General features: G+C 40.1%; 1 protein-coding gene and 2 non-coding genes across 3 annotated transcripts; all 3 read left to right on the forward strand.

Annotated features, from left to right (window-relative positions):
- Positions 1-13,892: 13,892 nt before the first annotated feature.
- RPS3A (ribosomal protein S3A) lies at positions 13,893-18,587 on the forward strand. The gene is made up of 6 exons (XM_059922599.1): positions 13,893-14,002; positions 14,763-14,866; positions 15,251-15,438; positions 17,383-17,591; positions 18,123-18,232; positions 18,415-18,587. Exons 1-6 carry the CDS (start codon positions 13,941-13,943, stop codon positions 18,534-18,536), a joined length of 795 nt encoding a protein of 264 aa, XP_059778582.1. The 5' UTR covers positions 13,893-13,940; the 3' UTR covers positions 18,537-18,587.
- Positions 16,476-16,543, forward strand: LOC132366781 (small nucleolar RNA SNORD73). Its single transcript, XR_009503509.1, has one exon. It is a non-coding gene; the product is annotated as a small nucleolar RNA SNORD73 (small nucleolar RNA).
- On the forward strand, positions 17,853-17,924 carry LOC132366780 (small nucleolar RNA SNORD73). The gene has a single exon (XR_009503508.1). It is a non-coding gene; the product is annotated as a small nucleolar RNA SNORD73 (small nucleolar RNA).
- Positions 18,588-22,866: the final 4,279 nt, after the last annotated feature.

Consider the following 22,866-nt stretch of genomic DNA (forward strand, 5'->3'; position numbering starts at 1 on the left):
ATGATCATGTGGTTTTTGCTTTTTTTTTTCTTGAAGTATAGTTGATTTACAATATTGTGTTAGTTTCAGGTATACAGCAAAGTGATTCAGTTATACATAAATATATGTAGAGATCTACATTCTTTTTTTAATTCTTTTCCATTATAGTCTTTTTTTTATAAGATATTGAATATAGTTCCCTGTGCTATACAGTAGGACCTTGTTGTTTATCCATTCTATATATAATAGTTTGCATCTGCTAATCCCATACTCTCGATCCATCCCTCCCCCCCACCCCCCTGCAACCACAAGTCTGTTCTCTATGTCTGTGAGTCTGTTTCTGTTTTACAGATGAGTTCATTTGTGTCATAGTTTAGATTCCATATATAAGTGATATCATATGGTATCTGTCTTTTTCTTTCTGACTTACTTTGCTTAGTATGATAATCTCTAGGTCCATCCACGTTACTGCAAATGGCATTATTTCATTCTTTTTTACAGCTGAGTAATATTCCATTGTATATAAATGCCACATCTTCTTTATCCATTCATCTGTTGATGGACACTTAGGTTGTTTCCATGTCTTGGCTATTGTAAATAGTGCTGCCATGAACATTGGGGGTACATGTAACTTTTCCAATTAGAACTTTCATCTTTTCTGGGTATATACCCAGGAGTGGGATTGCTGGATCGTATGGCAACTCTATTTTTAATTTTTTAAGAAAACTCCATACTGTTTTCCTTAGTGGCTGCACCAATTTACACTCCCACCAACAATGTAGGAGGCTTCCCTTTTCTCTGCACTCTCTCCAGCATTTATTATTTGTAGACTTTTTGATGATAGCCATTCTGACTGGTATGAGGTGATACCTCATTACAGTTTTGATTTGCTTTTCTCTAATAACTAGTGATGTCAAGCATCTTTTCATGTGACTCTTGGACATCTGTATGTCTTCTTTGGAGAAATGTCTATTTAGGCCTTCTGCCCATTTTTGATTGGGTTGTTTGTTTTTTTTTGTTATTGAGTTGTATGAGCTGTTTGTATATTTTGGAAATTAAGCCGTTGTCGATGGCATCGTTTGCAAATATTTTCTCCTAGTTCATAGGTTGTTTTTTCGTTTTGGTTTTCCCTTTTAGTTGTGTTGATATGGTGTATTACATTTATTGATTTTGGGGATTAAACCAATCTCACATTCCTGAAATATATCCCATTTGGTCATGGTGTATAATTCTTTTTATATGTTACTGAATTTGATTTGCTGGTATTTTGTTGAGGATTTTTGCATTCATATTCATAAGAGATATGGGGTTTTAGTTTTCCTTTTGTGATAGCTTTGTCTAGTTTTTTTAATCAGAATAACACTGGCCTTATAGGATAAGTTGGGAAATATTCCCTCATCTATTTTTTGCAAGAGTTTGTGATGAATTGCTACTAATTCTTCTTTAAATGTTCAGTAGAATACATCAGTGAAGCCATCTGGGTCCTGGCTTTTCTTTGTGGGTAGACTTTTTATTACTAATTTAATATGTTTGTTTTGGGTCTCTTAAGATTGTCTGTTTCTTTCTTTTTTTTTTGGATGTGTTGGGTCTTCGTTGCTACACGCGGGCTTTTCTCTGGTTGCGGCGAGCAGGGGTTGCTCTTCTTTGTGGTGCACAGGCTTCTCACTGCAGTGGCTTCTCTTGTTGCAGAGCACGGGCTCTAGTCGCACAGGCTTCAGTAGTTGTGGCACATGGGCTTAGTTGCTCTGCGGCATGTGGGATCTTCCGGAGCAGGGCTCAAACCCGTGTCCCCTGCATTGGCAGGTGGATTCTTAACCACTGTGCCACCAGGTAAGCCCTGTCTGGTTTTTTTTGAGTCAGTTTTGATAGTTAGTGTCTTTATAGGAATCTGCCCATTTCATCTACGTTATCTAATTTATCTAATTTATTGGCATACAATCGTTCATACAATTATTCTTTTACAATCCTTTTTATTTCTGTAAGGCCAGTAATGATAACCCCTATTTCATTTCTTTTTTTTTTAAAATTAATTGATTTATTTATTTTTGGCTGTGTTGGGTCTTCGTTGCCACACACGGGCTTTCTCTAGTTGTGGCGAGCTGGGGCTACTCTTTGTTGCAGTGCACGGACTTCTCATTGCGGTGGTTTCTCTTGTTGCGGAGCACAGGCTTTAGGTGTGCTGGCTTCAGTGGTTGTGGCATGTGGACTCAGTTGTTGTGGCTCGCAGGCTCTAGAGTGCAGGCTCAGTAGTTGTGGTGCACGGGCTTAGTTGCTCCGTGGCATGTGGGATCTTCCCAGACCAGGGCTCAAACCCATGTCCTCTGCATTGGCAGGCGGATTCTTAACCACTGTGCCAGCAGGGAAGCCCCCCTATTTCATTTCTGATTCTAGTAATTTGAGTCTTAAAATTTTTTTTTCTTGGTCAGTCTAGCTAAAGATTTGTCAGTTTTGTTGATCTTGTCAAAGGACCAGATTTTGTTTCCATTATTTTCTCTATTGTTTTTCTATTCTCTATTTCATTAATTTCCTCTCAATCATTATTATTTTCTTCCTGGCTTGCCTAAGATTTAATTTGCTCCTCCTTTCCCAGTGTCTTAAGGTAGAAGATTAAGGTATTGATTAAAGATCTTTCTTCTTTTTTTAATACCGGCATTTTCAGCTATAAACTGCCTTCTAAGTGCTGCTTTAGTTATATCCCATAAGTTTTGGCATGTTGTTGTTTCGTTTTCATTTTTCTCAAAGTATTTTTTAATTTCCCTTTTGCTTTCTTCTATGACCATTTCGGTATTTAGGAGTGTGTTTTTTAATTTCAAAATACTTGTGCGTTTCCCCATATTCTTTCTGTTATTGATTTCTAATTTCATTCCTTTCTTTTGTGAAATAAAATTCATATTTTATGGCAAGACAAGAAAAATTTAAACAAAATTTTCTCTGCCCTTTGGCCTCCTCTCTCCCCCCATTGTGCATTGTGTATCTGCATTTTGCATCGACCAAACTTTCCCCATTGGCAGAAATTTCCACTCAAACATAAAGAGCAACATTCTCTTAAAATAACTCCTTGAAGATAACATTCCGTCTTGATAAGAGGTCACACTCAGATCTGGATTATGTAAACTGTCAGTAATACATCATTTGATGTACAGTCCTCTGTCTCAAAAAGTTCTTATATAACTGTGTCTTGACTTCTAACTGGCAGAACGGTTCTCGGAGCTTTCTGAGATACTCATCCAAGGTTATATTCCTCAAATTTTGTTTGAATGAAATTTTCCATTTCTTTTCTTAGATCAACTGATTTTTGTTGACACTTTGTTTGAGAACATATTTTGTATTATTCTTATCCTCTTAAATGTACTGAGGTTTGTTTTATCCTGGAGAATCTCCTATGTGTATTTGAGAAGACTGTGTATTCTGCTGTTGTTGGGTGGAGTGCTCTATAGATGTCTATTAAATCTGGTTGGTTTATAGCATTGTTCAAGTCTTCTATTTCTTTACCAGCCTTCTATCTAGTTGTTCTATCTATTTTTGAAAATGGAGTATAGAAGTCTCCAATTATTATTGTAGAACTGTCTATTTTCCCCTTCATTTCTGTCAGTTTTTGCTTTACGTATTTTGATGATCTGTTGTTGGATGCATGTATGTTTACAATTATCATAGCTTCCTGATATAGATTGACCCTTTTATCATTATGAACTATCCCTCTTCATCTCTAATAACATTTGTTGTTAATAGACTTTCAGTCTATTTTGTCTTATATTAGTCACCCTAGTTTCTTTTGCTGTTTGCATTATATATCCTTTTCTATTCTTTTACTTTCTATTTCTTCATATTTTTGAGTATAAAGTGTGTCTCCTGTAGACAGTATATAGTTGAACCTTTTCAAAAATCTAGTCTGACAATGTCTGTCTTTTGACCCGATTGGTTAATCCATTCACGTGTAAAAGTTACTGGACTGCATTTACAATGGTCATTTTTATTTCTTATACGTCTCATGTGTTTTTTATTCCTCTAACCATTTTCTAGTGCACACACACACACAAAAGGAGTGTATGTGTTTCAAGAGGGGTAACCTGAGTTGTTCCCTATCCCGTATATGCTGAGTTTCTAACCCAGTGTTGAATACAGTATTACAGATACTAGATGATCAATACAGTAGTCTTGTCAAGCAGTTCTTAAAATGTAGAGCAAGACCAGCAGAGGCAATATCACCTGGGAATTTGTTAGAGGAAAAACATTAATCTCTGTAATCAAACTTGGGTTTGATCCCAGCTCTACATTTATAGCTGTGTGATTTGGGGCAAGTCACTAAACCACTGAGTCTTGTTTCCTCATTTAATAATGCTATCTTACAGTGTTCTTGTGAAGGCTGTAAGAGATTAAGTGCGATAACGTAAATAATTCTACTACCATGTCAGGACTTCTACCATGTTAATTTTCTTTCTCACTGCCATAATATAACAAAAACTTCTACCTGTTTTCTCTGTATTTTCAGTGTAACTACCAGCAGCTTAAATAACTTAAACCACTTCTCATTTTAGCAATTATTGAGAAGGAAAAATGCAGAAACAGGAATAGGAATAGAAAACATGAAGTTGTGTGGTAGGTTAGCAGAGGAAAAGAGAAATTCAGTCGGAGCTCATCTTTCAAGATGCCCAGAAAAATTAGGTGGCAATTTAAATACCACTTTGGATGCTGATATATGCTCTAGGTCTGAAATTATAGAAATTTTAAAAAAATCACTGTTTCCCTGTATTTTTTTATTAATACTTTTACTGAGAGTATGAAAATAATCCTGCCAGGTAGATAGGCCAGGCATTACTATCTCCATTTTGCAGGGACCTAAAGCTCAGAGGGATTAAGTGACTTGCCTGTGATTACAGGACTAGTTGGTGGGGAAGCTGGAATTGAAGCCATGTCAGTTAATTGCAAATTACACAGTTATCACAGTTTTGGGGAAGGTCTCAAAATAAAGGATGTACTGAGAGGATAAAGGTCACACTATGTATCTGGATAATACTATTTTTTTATTTTATTTTATTTTTTTTTTATTTTTGGGTGCATTGGGTCTTCGTTGCTGTGTGTGGGCTTTCTCTGGTTGCAGTGAGTGGGGGCTACTCTTCGTTGTGGTGTGTGGGCTTCTCATTGCGGTGGCTTCTCTTGTTGTGGAGCACGGGCTCTAGGCACGCGGGCTTCAGTAGTTGTGGCACGCAGGCTCAGTAGTTGTGGCTCGCGGGCTTAGCTGCTCCGCGGCATGTGGGATTTTCCCGGACCAGGGCTCGAACCCTTGTCCCCTGCATTGGCAGGCGGATTCTTAACCACTGCGCCACCAGGGAAGCCCTGGATAATACTATTGAATGAATAAATATCTGATTTACAAGTAAAAATCTTGTTACGATGAACATCATTGCAGAGATTCTATTTAAGAGGATGTCCATGCTGTTTGCAGTACAGACTTCAGGAGCTGAGGGTAGAAAATTGTATGTGGATATTTATTATGAGCAAAAGTTTAAACAACGTGCATAATGTTTCTTTTTTTTTTGGCTACACTGAGGGGCTTATGGGATCTTAGTTCCCCGACCAGGGATTCAACCCCAGGCCCCCTGCAATGAAAGCGCTGAGTCTTGACCACTGGACCGCCAGGGAATTCTGACAACATGCGTAATGTTTCTGAAGTCTTCATAATTTGACTTGACTATACATGGACTTTATGGTGGTACATATATTGCTGTTTTACTGTACCATTTGAAGGTGTCACTGAGTAGAATCTGTGTACAGATTAGGTCATGTGTAAGTATACAGGACTACATTACTCAATCTCCTTAGCATGCTAGACCGTAAGATTCTTGAGGGCAGAGCTTATGTTTTATACCCCCATGATCTCATAGTACCTACACTAATGAATGAATAAATACATAAATGTGTGAGTGAATGCACTTGCCTTAAAATCATTGTCTGTTTACTCCCCTCTTGTCAAAGTACCTTTCTCTATTTCTGAACCCCAGAATCAGAAATAGACCTGTTCCGTCCTGTTAGTCAAAAATATTTCCACCTAACCACCTCACACTGGTTAGAATGGTCATCATTAAAAAGTCTACAAATAACAAATGCTGGAGAGGGGGTGGAGAAAAGGGAACCCTCCTACTCTGTTGGTGGGAATGTAAGTTGGTGCAGCCGCTATGGAAAACAATATGCAGGTTCCTCAAAAAACTAAAAATAGAGTTGCCATATGATCCAGCAATCCCACTCCTGGGCATATGCCTGGACAAAACTATAATTCAAAAAGATACATGCAACCCTATGTTCATAGCAGCACTATTCACAATGGAAATAACCTAAATGTCCATCGACAGATGAATGGATAAAGAAGATGTGGTACATATATACAATGGAATACTACTCAGCCATAAAAAAGAATGAAATAATGCCATTTGCAGCAACATGAATGGACCTAGAGATTATCATACTAAGCAAAGTAAGTCAGAAAGAGGAAGACAAATACCATATATCGCTTATATGTGGAATCTAAAATATGACACAAATGAACTTATCTATCAAACAGAAAAAGACTCACAGACATAGAAAATAGACTTGTGGGGGGGGGGGGTCTGGGCAAGATGGCAGAAGAGTAAGACGTGGAGATCACCTTCCTTCCCACAGATACATTAGAAATACATCTACACGTGGAACTGCTCCTACAGAACACCCACTGAACGCTGGCAGAAGACGTCAGACCTCCCAAAAGATGTTATTAAAAAAAAAAAAAAAAAAGAAAATAGACTTGTGGTTGCCAAGGGGGAGGGATGGAGTGAGGGTTTGGGGTTAGCAGAGGTAAACTATTATATACAGAATGGGTAAAGAACAAGGTCCTACTGTATAGCACAGGGAAATATATTCAATATCCTGTGATAAACCAGAATGGAAAAGAATATGAAAAAGAATATGTATATATATATGTATAACTGAATCACTTTGCTGTATAGCAGAAATTAACACAACATTGTAAATCAACTATAGTTCAATAAAATAAATTTAAAAACAAACAAACAAACAAAATATTTCCACCTAGGCCCAGACTAAATTCCCTCCAGAACCAAGATCCTTTCTTCCCTGTACCACTGGTTCATCCCCTAAGTGACAGTTCAAAATGGCTCTCAGTCATTTGGACGCTGTGTTGGGGTCCTCTGAACTGCTCACCTAAATTTGCTTAACACCACTTTCATTATCCCACTCAGTTCTTATGAACCAAGTTTCCGATCAAAATCAGCACAGCTTGGCCAAAAAAAAAAAAAAAAAAAAGAACTTGGATTTCAGGGCTCCCCAACCCTCGGGCCGTGGACCAGTACTGGTCCGTGGCCTGTTAGGAACCAAGCCGCACAGCAGGGGGTGAGAGGCAGGCGAGCAAGCGAAGCTTCATCTGCCACTCCCCATCGCTCCCCACTGCTCGCATTACCGCCTGAACCATTCCCCACACCCCACCCCCATCCGTGGAAAAATTGTCTTCCATGAACCGGTCCCTGGTGCTAAAAAGGTTGGGGACCACTGTTGTAGATGGTATCCTGCAAGGAAAGAAACATGCCTTCCTCTTTGCTTTTCCCTCTTCCTGCTGGACTAAATGTTAACTTTTCATCTTGGGCTGCATGGATGAGAGCATCATATTATGGATGGCAGAATAGTAAGACTGATGAAATCTTGAAATCTAAATCCCCAGTATCATCGAGCCTATGTGTCAGCCCTGGACTGTATACGCTGGGACTGCCACATGAGTAACAAATAATTTCTACCTTGTTTATGTCGCTATTATTGAAGTCTTGTTACAGTTTCTGAATCAAGTTTTTGCTTAACACCTTGTGCAATCTACGTGAGTGGCACTCCCTGGAGTTGTACAGCATGGGGACCTTGAACTCAACTTCCCACTAACAGAGTAAGGTGAAGACAAGTTCAGAAAGATCAAAAACTTTTCTGAAGTCAAACTACTATGTGATGTGAGACTGAACACAGATCTACATGATACCAAATAGTGACAATACTAGATTCTACCCTAGCTTTTCACTTTGTGAAATGTTGTCCAGAAGAAAAGTTCCACTACTTATACTCTTACAGTATACGGGAAGTCATTTCAATTCCCACCTAAAACCAGCAGCAATGGCTGTATGGGTATCAACAACAACCAAAAAAATGTGAGTGTCCCTAGGATGTGTGCTGTCCTTAGTGATAGCAATGGTAATAAGGAATCCTGTTTGATTGTACTACTGTACTTCTGCAATGACACTAATATCACAGTGCACAGATACAATCTCAGCCTTCCTTCTCAATTGTCTTGCTTTGCTCCCTGGACAAGTTCCTTCTTCCCGTCTGCCATCCACAGCAAACCACACAGGCTGAGTTAGGCAGGGGAAATGGCTCCAACGAGAGCGAACCTTGATGTTTAACAAGGTCGAGGACAGCGAGGTGTTGACCTGAGTGTGACTGGGCAGCTGAGACAAAGCTAGGTAGTAAATCTGACATTTATTTTGGATAGAGAAAAAGAGAGTTAACAGTTACTGAGTGTCTACTATGTGTTAATACCTGTGCTAGGCTTCCATTGTATATTGTGTCATTTAAACTTTACAATAACCACAGGAGGTAGGTATTATTCCCACTTACCAGTGAGAAAACAAAGACTATAATATAAAGTCACATAGTAGGTGACAGAGCAATGATTTGAAACCAGGTCTGGCTTCAAAATCCATGTTTTTCCGCTATACCTTGTGGCCTTTAAACTTTTTAAAGTCCTTTCAAAAACGTTATTTTCTCATTTTCAAATATATCATCTCCCTTATATAACCCTGAAGAGCATCTTCAAGAAATTTTCCAGGCCTTTAATGTGTTTGGCATGCCCAGTAAGATATTCTGCAGCAGAATCCAGCTGATCCTTTGTCGCAGTGCAACAAAATGTGCCAGTTGGCAACAAGATGAGCTTAAACTGGAATGCAAATCAGAGTACTACTTCCTCAGAAGACAAAGTTTTACTACGGAAAAGAACAGTCAACTGAACTAAACAGTGTATTCAGTGACATAATTGATTTCATTCTCTCAGAAGCTCCTTATTTCATTGCCAGCTGATCATAGTTTGTTGACCTGTACTGTTCTGATCATTGTGCTTTGGGAGAAAATAGAGTACATTTTCATAAGCCCACCTGGAACACCTCTACAATGAGAACACATTATATGTACTATTTCATTTTGCAAATAGAAAAGAAAGGAGAAAAGCTAAATTTCCAACAAAAATGTGTAATCTGACATAAAGTAAAATATTACTTAGGATTCATCTATTGATTGAGTCATTCATTCATTCATTCAAGACTAGTATACAAAGAGAGATATTTAGGACTGTCTCTGCCTTCTTCTAAGAAGGGGATGGGGTAGGTAAGCACCAATTTAAAGAAAAATCATTATAGTAAAATGTGATTATCCTTGATTCCTTTTTGTCTTCCCGTATCATCAGCAAATTCTTTTGGCTCTTATCTTCAAAATATAACCAGAATTTTTGCTACGTCCTTCCACCCAGGGCAACTGCACTTCACAAGTCCAGAGGACGTCATTTGCATTTTATTGTATTTATTTATTTATTTATTTATTTATTTGGCTGCATCGGGTCTTGGTTGCAGGATCTTCGTTGTGGTATTTTGGCACGTGGGATCTTCCGTTGCAGCGTGCGGGCTCTTCACTGCGGTGCACAGGCTTCGTTCTTGTTGTGGTGTGCAGGCTCAGTAGTTGCAGCACGCAGGCTTAGTTGCCCCACGGCGTGTGGGATCTTAGTTCCTCGACCAGGGATCGAAGCCGCGTCCCCTGCACTGGAAGGCGAGTTCTTAGCTACTGGACCGCCAGAGAAGTCCTTTCACTTGCATTTTGGTCTCCACGAATAGTGTCCTGTTTCCACAGCTCTCCACCCTCTGCACTCCCTCCTCTATCTCCCTAGACCAAGCTACCATCATCTCGTTTAACTTCTTGTTTCTACTTTTGCTCCACCACTCTTGCTTATTCTCCCCACAGCAGCCTGTGTCACTCCACTGCTCAAAAGCCTCCAATGGCTTCTCATCCCACACAGAAGAACACTGAGTCCTTCCTGTAGCCTGCAAGCCCCACCTTATCTGAAGTAGGCGACAAGGTCATTTTCTAAAAATGACAGGGGATAGGCTGAGTTGGGGACAGGAATAGCATGGTGAGCAACTGAAATAGTCACATATTGAGAGGAACAGGAAGGGGAGCTGACAGATAAAAGGATTGTCAGGGGCCCAATCCTTTAATACCATTAATTTCTAGTAGTTCCAGTCTGAAATGTGCAGTCTTCTCTAACCATGCCATGAGGGTAAGGGTAAATGTAAGGGTAGAGAAAAATGCATGCTAGTTTTTGCTGCAAATCAAATTCTCCCAACACTTAATGACTTAAAACAGCAAACATTTATTATTTCTCATGATTCTATGTGTCAGCTGGATGGTTCTTCTGTTCTGGGCCAGCTCAGTTGGATTAAATGGTCTAGGATGGCCTTTTTCAAATACTTGATGGTTGGTAGACTGGTTGTTGTGGAGAGACCTCAGCTGGGCCTTGTTATTTCTGCTTCAAATGTCCTCTCCTTCTCCAGCAGGCTAGCTCAGGCTTCTTCACTTAGTGAGCTCAGTGTTCCAAAGAGCAGGAAGAGCAAACCCCACATGTGCCCTCATCTTTTAAGCCATTGCTCAAGTCATAGTTGCTAATGTCCCTTGACTAAAGCAAGAAATACTATCAAGCCCAGAGTCAGTGTGAGAGGGGACAACACAAGGTCATAGATACAGGGAGGAGTGAAAGAACTGGGGGAAATACTACCATGGGAAAGTAAATTACACATTGAACTAGGCTTAGGGTTTTCTGGGCAGGGTCAGAGAAGGCTAAGGCTGCAAGCAAGTACAGAGTTGTGTGAAAAACTATGTTGTTTACATGAATAACCATGGGCTGCTGCTGAGAAGAAAAGGAAATGAGATCGGGGGTGTTTACAGACTGGGAGAAAATGATGTTATGACAATTTTGGAACCCATTCCAACATGGGCAGGTGCCATTCCCACACCAACAAGCAATTCTTGGGCACCAGCTGGGTGTCCTACAATTTAACTCAATTCTCAATTCGACAGGTTAACGGCACAGTCTTACAAGACTGCCCACCCCGCTTCAGATGTCAATCACACTTACGCTTACTGGGTTTAGATCTATATTGAAGATGTCTGAAAGAATAAGGAACAACAAAGTGATATAAATTGAATGCATGAAACTTACATGATGTTATAAAGCAATGTAACCTCAATAAAAAATAAAGTTTAAAAAGTGACAGAAACTGAAAAAGGATGAAATGGAACTTTTAGAAATAAAAAACAGCAATCAGAATTCAAAAAAATCATTGGATGGATTTAATAGATTAGTCACAGATGGAAAGAAAATTAATAAAATGCTACGGACCCCTTTCTAGGTTTGAGGTACTCATATTTTTCTGTTCCATTTTATTCTATCTGAATTTTGAAATTCCTAGATGGTTGAGACCCAATAAACTGATTTCACACCTCCCATGCTATCTTTTATTCAATATAATTTAATTAAAACTGATGATTGCACCATTTAATGTAACAGTGTAAGGGAAATACAATTTTATTTTAAAAAAACCTTTCATTACAAGACAAAGTTGAGGACTGCAATTTGTACCTCAGACAAATCCCTTAGGTGCTGGTTTCTCCAGAATAAACTAGATGCAGCTGACTTCATTAACGCCTCCCCTGTGGCTCTTTCACTCTTGGGCAGAAAGAGGAATCAGACTTACCTTAGGTAGAAGGAAAGTTCAGTTTTTAGTCTGACCTGTGGGTCGATAACATTTTCCATTGGGAAATTTTTAAACTAGTGAAGTGCCACGTATGAAGTAAACTTAGTTAAGGTAACGGTAAGTATAGAATTAATACAGAGTTTATTAGACTCAATATTATATTTGGAAGGACTCATTGATTTCCACTGGTTACTAGTATTCACTAATCTGCGAGGAGACAAGAAAAATAAGGTCTATGGAGTTTTTCATAAAGCTGCAGTTATTTATTTAAAAGGACTGACTTTTTAGAGGATATGTTTTTTATTTTTATTTTGGGGGTCAAAATATAATTTTAAAATGAAATGAGGCTAATAGAAAATGGCAGTTATTTTTGGTTTTGTCTCACAGACTGTTGAAATTTAAAAATTGCTGTCATGTTGAGTTCCAAAATTATTTTGAAAATTTAGACTGACCCACAAAGTTCAAAAGACTGGGAATACCATCAATGTTGTCTACTATTATCTATTCAGCCAACAAATATTATGAGGGCCCACTATGTGCTAAGAAATGGGCACAAATAAGAAAATGACTGCACTGTATGCCCTCCTGCTTACAGTGAGAAAGGGACACATTGATCTGTAGTTACTAACAAGTTAAGTAGTGTTAGGTCTTCTGGGAGCACGTGTGAGGGAAAGCCTGTTTGGGGAATCAACCTCTTAGTAAAAGAAGAAATGAAGCTAAGCTGTCTTGAAAATGCACAGGTATTTGCCTGCTGATGAGGGAAAAGCAATGGAGGCAAGAGAAAATTTTAAATAGTTCTAGATGGCCAGAGTTGGGGTATCCACTAAAGACTAAGATAAGGAGAGGATGAAAAGGGAGGTAACTCAAGATAAAAGAGGTTTTATAGGCTCAGCTAAGGACTTTGATTTTTTTTAAATAATTGTGATAAAAAACACAACATAAAATTTACCATTTTAAACATTTTTAAGTTTACAGTTCAGTAGTGTTAGGTATATTCACATTGTTGTGAAATAAGAACTTGACTATCCTATAAGCAACTGAGATGAATGGAATGGAACGATTTTAGGCTAGGATTGGAGATTTAGGAAGATTGTTTTAGAAAGTGAGGGTCATAGGAGGTAAGGGATGTAGGTTAGAAAGACTGGAAGAGATTAAAGGACTTAAAGGCTTGTGGGAGTGATGTGAGTCGGGGTAGGTTTCTGGCTTGGTTGCAGGGTTTTTTGCCAGACGGGAAGTTAGAGAAGGGAACTCAACATACCACTGGCTGAGTACCAAGCCTGTATGGGCCAGCTTTCCAGGGACGTCACACTTGAAGCTAGCAGGCCACATCTAGCCAGAATGTATTTCGTTATCCCCTGCAATTAAAATAAACTTTTCTTGAAAAATTGAAGTATCTGGCAACACTGGAACCATAGTCCGTCAGGGAGAAAATGAGCAGCACTCACTCCATTAAAACAAACAAACAAAAAATCCAACACTTTCTATTAATGTATAGGAAACTTACAGAAAAGTACACAAGTAAGCGTACAGCTTCATGGATGTTCACAAAGCGAACGTACTCCACTAACCAGCATCCTTATCAACAAACAGAACCTTACCAATATCTCAGAAGTTATTCTTATTTAATCCTAACAATCTTACGAGATAGAGCACACTACTGCCTCCATTTTAAATACGAGGAAACTGAAGCATAGACAGGTCACAAGGCTAAATACTTAAATTAGCTTATGAACCTAGATCTGCTGTCTGATCTCTAATCCCACGCTGTCGAAGAAGAAACAGGCTTGAAGGTGAGTTCAGCTTCGAACGATGCTGAGTGGGCGTCCTCCCACGGAAACCTACTTCCGGGCGTCAGAGCCACGGGAACCTCAGGTAACCAAGGAGTCAGCGCCTCAGGTTGCCAGCGCCCCCGCCTCCGAGCGCGGCCCCCACAGCGAGCGGCCCGCGGCGTGCTGCGCAGCCTCCCCCCACTCGAGGGCGCTGTCGCAGCCACGGTCAGACGCGTGCCTCTCTCTGATGTCGCGATATTCTTGAGGCCGGAAGAACTAAGATCGAAGGTCACGTAGACAGAGCGTCCCGCCCCGCACCCCTAAGATCTCGCGCGAGTTTAACTTCCGCCCTTTTGGCTCTAGGAGCAGCACTATGGCGGTCGGAAAAAACAAGCGCCTTACGAAAGGCGGTAAAAAGGGAGCCAAGAAGAAAGTGTAAGTGGCAACTATCGTGGCCCCCCGGTTTTGGGGGTCCTACTGGAGTCGGCGGGCGGTTTCTCAGTCGTGGTGTGGGCCAGATGGCGAGGATGCTAGTTGGATTGCGCGGGCCGTGCCGGGTTGGTGAATTCCGAACCGCAGCCTGGCGGATCTGGGTGCTGCTTTGCGGCGGACCCGCTGCTTACCCCCTGGCCTTGTGGGCCTTATGCGCGCCCCTTTTGAGTCGGATTGCTGCCGCGATTAGGGACTGGCGTGTTCCGTTTTGTGGGCTCCCGGGCCTCGTAAGTTTCTCGGGTAATGCCCTTCCAAGAGCTGGAGTTGTGAAAGGCACTTTTCTTGTCCATCCGGGACCTCGCGTCCTTCCCCTGCTTGGGCCGGGTGGAACCTGGGAGCTCCTGCTAGCTTGAGGCCCTAAGGAGCCTGAGTTACCAGTATGTGTTTTCATGTACTAGTAAAGTTGAAGAGACGTGCATGTTATTTGGAGGCAGTGTTGCCGGTGTAATGGAAGCACCGATGGGTGGGGGGGGTGGGAGTGTATATGTTCGTGGCATAATTTACCAAAGTGTCAGGCCTGCACAGTGAAATAGACATGGTGGGAAGAACTAGATTTTACATATGCGCCCCTCACCTAACTGAGAGGAATAGTTTACACCAGTGTCTACATGTCAGTTAGCTTTTTAGAGTAATTGGAATGAGGGAAATTAAAAAAACAAATTATGTGATCTGCGATAAAATTTAAGCATGTTTTTAAATCCAGGGTTGACCCATTTTCTAAGAAAGATTGGTATGATGTGAAAGCACCAGCTATGTTCAATATAAGAAATATTGGGAAAACACTAGTCACGAGAACTCAAGGAACCAGTGAGTATATTTTTCTTCGTTTGTATTTTTCTTAAACTGAGACATGTATGTATCTTGGTCTACTTTTTGTTCTGTGGTGGGATACATTAAGGAAGTGTCAGCTCTTGGTTGCAGCTTTGGGCCCTTTGGGGCTTGTTTTTAGTACAGCACTTGTAGAAGCAAGATGGCACTTTTAGAATTACCAATGAAATGTGCATGGGTAGTTTTGAGCTTCTAATGAGCCCTGTCAGTAAGTCGTTGGTGTCCATGTGGATTTGGTTGACAAAAGTTAAGGTCTTTATAATTTATCATTAGGTTTCTAAACTTAATGCTTGACTATTACCTTAGTTGGCTTGACTTTGCTTATGTGGTTCCTAACGTTAACAATTGATTCTTGTTTTGTAGAAATCGCATCTGATGGCCTCAAGGGTCGTGTGTTTGAAGTGAGCCTTGCTGATCTGCAGAATGATGAAGTTGCATTTAGAAAATTCAAGCTTATTACTGAGGATGTTCAGGGCAAAAACTGCCTGACTAATTTCCATGGCATGGATCTTACCCGTGACAAAATGTGCTCCATGGTCAAAAAATGGCAGGTGAGAACAAAAGTTCTCTAAAGTGCATGGTGCTGTGCCGTGCATGACCAAAGATGTCATGATTTAATGTCAGGAAAGGAGCGTGTTGTGCATTTGAGGTTTAGATTTCATTTTAAGTCCTTGATGTTTTCTTGCTGTTATTAAGTGTGCACTCTTGGATCGGCACTGTTGAACTTGAGCAACAGCAGTGAGGCTGTTTAAATTAAATTTAGTTATTTATTTGTTTAAATTGAGTTCAAGATTTAATATTGGATCCATCATCAGGGTTTTTTTGCTGCATGGATTAGTGGCTGGTTGAAGAACATTTAGGTGCAGGTTTGCAGTTTTAGCTTTGCCTGTCCTCAGAATACCTTTGGACATCAGAATCTAGTGAATTTTATAGTGAAAGGATGGATTGGGCTAGTTTTGATTATCTATTGTGCTATAATAGGAGTGGCAGAGCCTCTGGTGTGAGACTGAAATTGGCTCTTTTTCCCAGTTATGTTCTCTTTGGAAAGTAACTTAAAGCTTGCTAAGCCTTGGTTTCTTTATCTGTAAGATGTAGGTAAGAATATTAGCTCGTGGGGCTTCCCTGGTGGCGCAGTGGTTAAGAATCCACCTGCCAATGCAGGGGACCGGGTTCGAACCCTGGACCGGGAAGATCCCACATGCTGCAGAGCAACTAAGCCCGTGCGCCACAGCTACTGAGCCTGCGCTCTAGGACCCTCGAGCCACAACTAGTGAAGCCTGCGCGCCTAGAGCCTGTGCTCCGCAATAAGAGAAGCCACCTCAGTGAGAAGCCCGTGCACCACAACAAAGAGTAACCCCTGCCCGTCACAACTAGAGAAAAGCCTGTGCGCAGCAACGAAGACACAGCTCAGCCAAAAAAAAAGAATATTAGCTCATGGAATTATGAGGATGAAATAAAAGATCCATGTAAACATGCTTAGTACAGAGCTTGACACAGAAAGCATTAGTACCCATTGGTTTAACTACAGGAAATAATGGTTCAGATATGTCTGGCTAACCATCCCGTTTGGGGATGTTTTTTGTGTGGGAATGAATGATGACAAAATGTTTTGGTCCCGTATGATATGATTATACTGTTACATTTATTTCTGATACTCTCCTAAGGTTTTATAGTTGCATTTCTGGAAATATTTTAAGGTCCTTTCACTATAATTGTATTATATTCATTTTTTAGACTAAGATAAAGTTAACAAAATGCAAAGAAGTCAATTAGTTTTTGTTGGTACCTAAGATAGTTTTTGTTTTTTGAATTGAGGTAGTAATAAGACTAATGATGGATTTTTAAAAATTATAGTTGTGAAATTAAATATTTAATCCTCAGCTTGGCTTTAGTTTGGAACATAAAGGACATTTTAAAATATATGTATTTAGTGTTATTACAACATTTCAACTATTCAGAACACAGTTTGATATGGAGGATAGTAAGAATTTGGGGTAATTGTTGGTAAGTTCACTTCAAGGAGGTTAACTCTGTAAATTAGTCATTTATATTATACTTAATATGTGTAATGAGTCCTTGGCCTCCACTTAAAAAAAATTTATTTATTTATTATTTTTGGCTGTGTTGGGTCTTTGTTGCTGCACGCAGGCTTTCTCTAGTTGCGGTGAGCGGGGGCTACTCTTTGTTGCGGTGCGCGGGCTTCTTGTTGCAGAGCATGGGCTCTAGGTGCACGGGCTTCAGTAGTTGTGGCACGTGGACTTCAGTAGTTGTGGCTCGTAGGCTCTAGAGTGCAGGCTCAGTAGTTGGGGCGCACGGGCTTAGTTGCTCCGTGGCATGTGGGATCTTCCCGGACCAGGGCTTGAACTTGTGCCCCCTGAATTGGCAGGCGGATTCTTAACCACTGTGACACCAGGGAAGCCCCCCTTTTTTTAAAATTAGAACTTGAGAGGTAAAAATAGGTAACATTAAAACCTGGCACATCTTTTTTTCACTAGACCATGATTGAAGCTCACGTTGATGTCAAGACTACCGATGGATATTTGCTTCGTCTCTTCTGTGTGGGTTTTACTAAAAAACGCAACAATCAGATTCGGAAGACCTCTTATGCCCAGCACCAGCAGGTCCGCCAGATCCGCAAGAAGATGATGGAAATCATGACCCGAGAGGTGCAGACAAATGACTTGAAAGAGGTGGTCAATAAATTGTAAGTGTTTTCCCTCACAACGCAACCCTCAGATGAGACAAGGTGGGGTCAGACTATGTTTAAATTCTGTCTGTGAAACCGTCTAGCTGCATCTCTTGAAATGAAAGCATATTAAGTGTTCAGTAAATGTTATTTGTTGGTTTATTTATCCTTTTTTTGGATGAAGCTCTCTCCTGGCAGTGAGACTTGAAGCCCAGGACTTGCCTTTGCCTTAGAAAATGCATTGAATAGATAAACCCTTCACAATCAGTTATGTATGGGGATAAGTGATGATAAAATGTTTCGGTCCCAGATGATGTCTGATGATAAAACTGTTAACATTTTTCTGATGTTCCCATGCAGTTGGCTAAGAGGGGTGTATGAAAAAGGCAAGGCTTGGACTCAGAAGGCTCAAATGCTAATTTTGCTACTAACTAGCTGTATAATTCAGATCATTTAACCTTCACCTATGAAGGGGCAATAACAGAATGAGGATTACTGTGGATTAAATGAAATGTCAGTTTATTCTAATTTATCATTACTGGTTTGCAGGATTCCAGACAGCATTGGAAAAGACATAGAAAAGGCCTGCCAATCTATTTATCCACTCCATGATGTCTTTGTTAGAAAAGTAAAAATGCTGAAGAAGCCCAAGTTTGAATGTAAGTGAGAAACCACAGGATTCCTGAAAGAAAAAATTGTGTGGACAAATACATTGTTTGGTGGTTTTATGTTGTTTTGAGGCCAAGATGATGGTACTTTTTTTTGTCTTGCCGACATAGTATTGAAGATAACTGTTTCAAGATATGGTATGCTATAACTAACAATTTTTTCTTCCTTTTAGTGGGAAAACTCATGGAGCTACATGGTGAAGGTAGTAGTTCTGGAAAAGCTACTGGAGACGAGACAGGTGCTAAAGTTGAACGAGCTGATGGATATGAGCCACCAGTCCAGGAATCTGTTTAAAAATCAGACTTTTAATGGCGACAAATAAAAGACCTCATTTGTGATATTTTATTTCTGATCAGTCTTTTTAAATAATCTGACAATAATCAGGTGTTCTGATTTGATAGTAATGTGGTGAATTTTTCTGACCTTTTGTGTGGATTTTATTCACTGCTCTTAGTTACTAAGTAGCTGAGAAAGGGTAGTGATCTGTTTTCAACTGGAATCGTCTGGACATGTTAGAGATGGTGAATAAAAGGAAACACTTTCTTTACACGGGTTAAGTTTTTAAGGTGGTTCTCACATCATCTAGAAGGTTTCTTAAAACATTGCAGTGCCCTGCCCCTGGAGTTTCTGATTTAGTAGTTTTAGGGTGAGCTCTGAAAATTTGCATTTTTAACATTTTCAGGTGATGCTGGTGGTCAGAAACCATGCTTTGTGAACCACTGTGCTAGACTGATAACATAGTGGAAACAGAAGAGCACAGTGGCATTTAGGTTTTTGTTTTTTGTTTTCTTTTCGTTTTTAAAAATCTAAGTGCTCTCTTTTCTCTAGCAGTAAATGCCCCGCTGTATCCCTTAATGGTCAAGCTGAAGTTGGCTAGAGAGAGAGAGAAATTGGTTATTGGTCTCCTATTAAGTGGGCATTTAATGCTGCCCACTATCCAGTATTTCCTCCTAGTCGGTCACCCATTCTGTTCTATACCTCTTCTCCCAAACCTCCAACTTTCTCATTCTCAGTTCAGCTGATGACCTTGCTTCTTGAGAACAGATGACAAGAGGACCTCATAAATGCCTGTTATTTCTACCCTGCCATCTGTGCATTTCTCACTTTTTCTGCCTTCCCTCTTGTAACTGGGTGAACTGTGCAAGGACGAGCATCAGATTCCACCTTCTCTTGCCTAGTCAAGTTCTTGGCTCCACCAATTGTCACCTTTATCAGTATTCCTTCTACAAGTCCTATCAGCATACAAACAAATCCTCTGCCCTTCCAGATATCCCCCTATTCAGATCCCTTATAGCAGAGCTCAAAAGAGTTAACCATATGTCTTGTATTTAATTTTACTTTTCTTGAATCTGCTGCAACCACTCTAAGGAAACTGTTGCCGTCAAAATTACCAGATGTCATTGCTAAGTCCAGTGGTTCATTCTTGGCCTTCATTTTACTTGATCTCTATTAGTGACATTTCACAGTCGATTTTCCCTGTGTTTCTTAACTGCCTTCTGGAATTGCACCTCGGTTTTTCCTCCCATGTTGCTGGCTACTCTCCTTTGCTAGTTTGTTTCAGGCCTTAGTGTTAGAGAGCCCTAGGGCTTAGGCCCTGGGTGTTTGCCAATACTCTTTCTAGATATTCTTACTCAATTTCTTGGTTTTAAATAAACTGTCAGATTTTTACTTCTAATCTGTATCTTTGAACTCCAGGTTTGCCTATCGAACTCCCTACTTGATTGATATCTTCATTGGATGTCAGTGAGGCATTTAACATGTCTGAAATGGTGTTCCTGAGCTCAACAATTTTATCCACCCTTCTGTTTTAGACCAAAGTCCTCTGTGGTCATCCTTGACCATTCACAGTTCATTCCAAATATATCTGGAATCTAACCAGTTCTTACTACCTCCGTTGCTATCACTTGGAGCAAGTCATTACCAACCTGGATTTTTATTGCTTACCTGGTCTCCCTGTGTCATTGTGTCCCTGTCTGTCCCCCTGCCCACACACTTCGTGGAAGTTTATTTTAGATGGTCAGCTCACCCAAAAGGTCTCGTGATCTTGCCTCTGACGTGTCTCTTACTACCACTTCCCTTACTCTTCTAGCCAGACTGTCCTGGACAAGCTAGGAACATTCTTACTGTAGGGCTTTGGCACTCGTTTTTCTGTGCTTGGAACAGTCTTCACTTAGATGGCCACGGTGCTTGCTCTTTTACCTCTTAAGTCAGACCCTGCTGATAGGTTCATTTTATTAAAAACCCTGTCTAGTCCTTGTTTTCCTTATTTTTTTTTTTTTCTATAGTTTCACTTGTGGCTACTAGAAAAATTCCATGTGGACAAGTTTTCTTTTTTCTTTTTTTGGTCCAGCTCACTGATGACGGGCTTCCTTTTCAGGGTAGAAAGAAATTAGGTCAATAGCGTGGTCATTGAGGGTGGGGACCAGGAATTGAGTTACATAAGTGGTGGTTTTCTTGATGGGGGACATCATTTAGTCAGATGATACTGCGAGTCAAGCTCCCATCTGCTACATCTCTGAATAGGGCTTGGCATGGTTCTCTTTGAAAGGGTTCATTTGAAAATGCTTCCAAAAAGAATGTGTTTACTTTTTAAAAAATGGTTTGGCTTGTTTGGTGATTGATATAATCAAGTTACTTTCCCATAGGCCAACTTGAAGGAGTTTTAACATCCATCTAATAAAAAATACTATAAGAGGTAATTCTTAAGTTTCCCATTTAATATTTTACATACTTAATACATAGATATTAAGTATTAACAGGTGGCTTTTCTCTACTTGATTCTTTCCACCCAGAACAATTTATCTTGGTCTTTCACAGGAAAATTTCTGTGACCAGGGATACAAATTTTGAATCTTTGAATATGTTATTGAAGACCTTTATGTTAAGGCATGACTGAAATAGGTAGCAAAACTAACACTTGATTTGAAATTGGCTTTTGCTTCTTTAATGTGTACATTTGAGTGGCACCACTAATTTGAAGAGTGCTCATGTGGGGAGAAAAGATACTAGGGGGAGTATCCTAGATTATTAGGGTGAGCCTAATGTAATTATACAAGTTCTTAAATGTGGAAGTGTGAGGCTGAAGAGGAGGTTGGGATAATGCGATGTGAAGACTGCCCGATGTTGCTGGCTTTGAGGATGGAGAAAGGGCCAGGGGCCAAGGGAAGTGAGTGGCCTCTAAAAGCTGGAAAATGCAAAGAAGTTCTCAGTGACATGTTGACTGATAGAATGTCCCATCATTATCCCACATTGCATGCGTAAGTCTCAACACCACCACCAATGTAATTACTGAGAACAATTTTAAAATTTTTTGGCATATGGCCCAGTACATTTTTACAGTACTGTGTTAACACTGCTGGAGCACATGGCCAGAACTTACATTCTCCTTCTTAGCCCTTGTGTGGTCTCAGTGCTACAAGTATATGTTCTTAATGCCCACTTCCAGTCTTTTAAGTTCATTGCTCTAGTTTTAGCTGAAGCTTGTTCTCTGGTTGATTGCTCAAGAAGTTCATTTTCTGAGTTCTTGTATGTTGAATACAGTTGGTTATTTGCTTTATACCTGAAAGTCACTTTTATTGGATCTAAAATCCTCAGTTTGCTCTTTGAGCACCTTAAGTGTACCACTCCTATTTTCTTCTGGCAATAAAGAATTGCTAATGAAAGTCTGAGGATAATTAATTTTCCTTCCCTTACAAGTCACTTTCTGGTTTTGGCTAAAAGCCCAAAGAATTTTTTGTTTCTTTAAAATCGAATAATTTTATAAAATGAGTTTTGGTAATAGTCTGATTGAATAGTCTCAGGTATGCAGTACAGGCATACCTTGGAGATACTGTGGGTTTGGTTCCAGACCACCTCAATAAAGTGAATATCACAGCAGAGTGAGTTTTGGGAATTTTTTGGTTTCCCAGTGCATATAAGAGTTGTGTTTACCCTATACTGTGGTCTATTAAGTGTGCAATAGCATTGTCTTAAAATGTATATACCTTAATTTAAAAATACTTTATTGCTAAAAAATGCTAATCATCATATGAATCTTCAGTGAGTCATAATCTTTTTGCTGGTAGAGGGTTTGAAATATTGCAAGAATTACCAAAATGTGACAGACAGGAAATGAGCAAATGCTGTTGGAAAAATGACGCCGGTAGAACTGCTTGACGCAAAGCGTAGTCAAACCAAGGAATGTCTGTACAATCTTTATATATAGTTTCAAAAAAAACTTTTTTGGGGGGGGTAAAATTTTCCTGAACTATAGTTTTTGGCATTTGTTCTGTTTCCTTGACTTTTTTTTTTTTATATTTATTTATTTTTGGCTGAGTTGGGTCTTTGTTGCTGCGTGCAGGCTTTCTCTAATTGCGGCCAGTGGGGGCTACTCTTCGTTGCGGTGCACGGGCTTCTCATTGTGGTGGTTTCTCTTGTTGCGGAGCACGGGCTCTAGGCGCGCGGAGTTCAGTAGCTGTGGCTCACGGGCCCTAGAGCGCAGGTTCAGTAGTTGCGGCTCACGGGCTTAGTTGCTCTGTGGCATGTGGGATCTTCCTGACCAGGGATCGAACCCATGTCCCCTGCATTGGGAGGTGGACTCTGAACCACTGCGCCACCAGGGAAGTCCCCCTTGACTTGTTTTTAA

This window comes from Balaenoptera ricei, chromosome 5 (genome assembly GCF_028023285.1).
Source record: "Balaenoptera ricei isolate mBalRic1 chromosome 5, mBalRic1.hap2, whole genome shotgun sequence".
Classification (NCBI taxonomy): Eukaryota; Metazoa; Chordata; class Mammalia; order Artiodactyla; family Balaenopteridae; genus Balaenoptera; species Balaenoptera ricei.

Coding starts and splice junctions, on each gene's coding strand:
- RPS3A (XM_059922599.1), top strand. CDS start 13,941: ATGGCGGTCGGAAAAAACAAGCGCCTTACGAAAGGCGGTAAAAAGGGA. Junction 14,867..15,250: donor CACGAGAACTCAAGGAACCA/GTGAGTATATTT, acceptor CTTGTTTTGTAG/AAATCGCATCTGATGGCCTC. Junction 15,439..17,382: donor CCATGGTCAAAAAATGGCAG/GTGAGAACAAAA, acceptor TTTTTTCACTAG/ACCATGATTGAAGCTCACGT.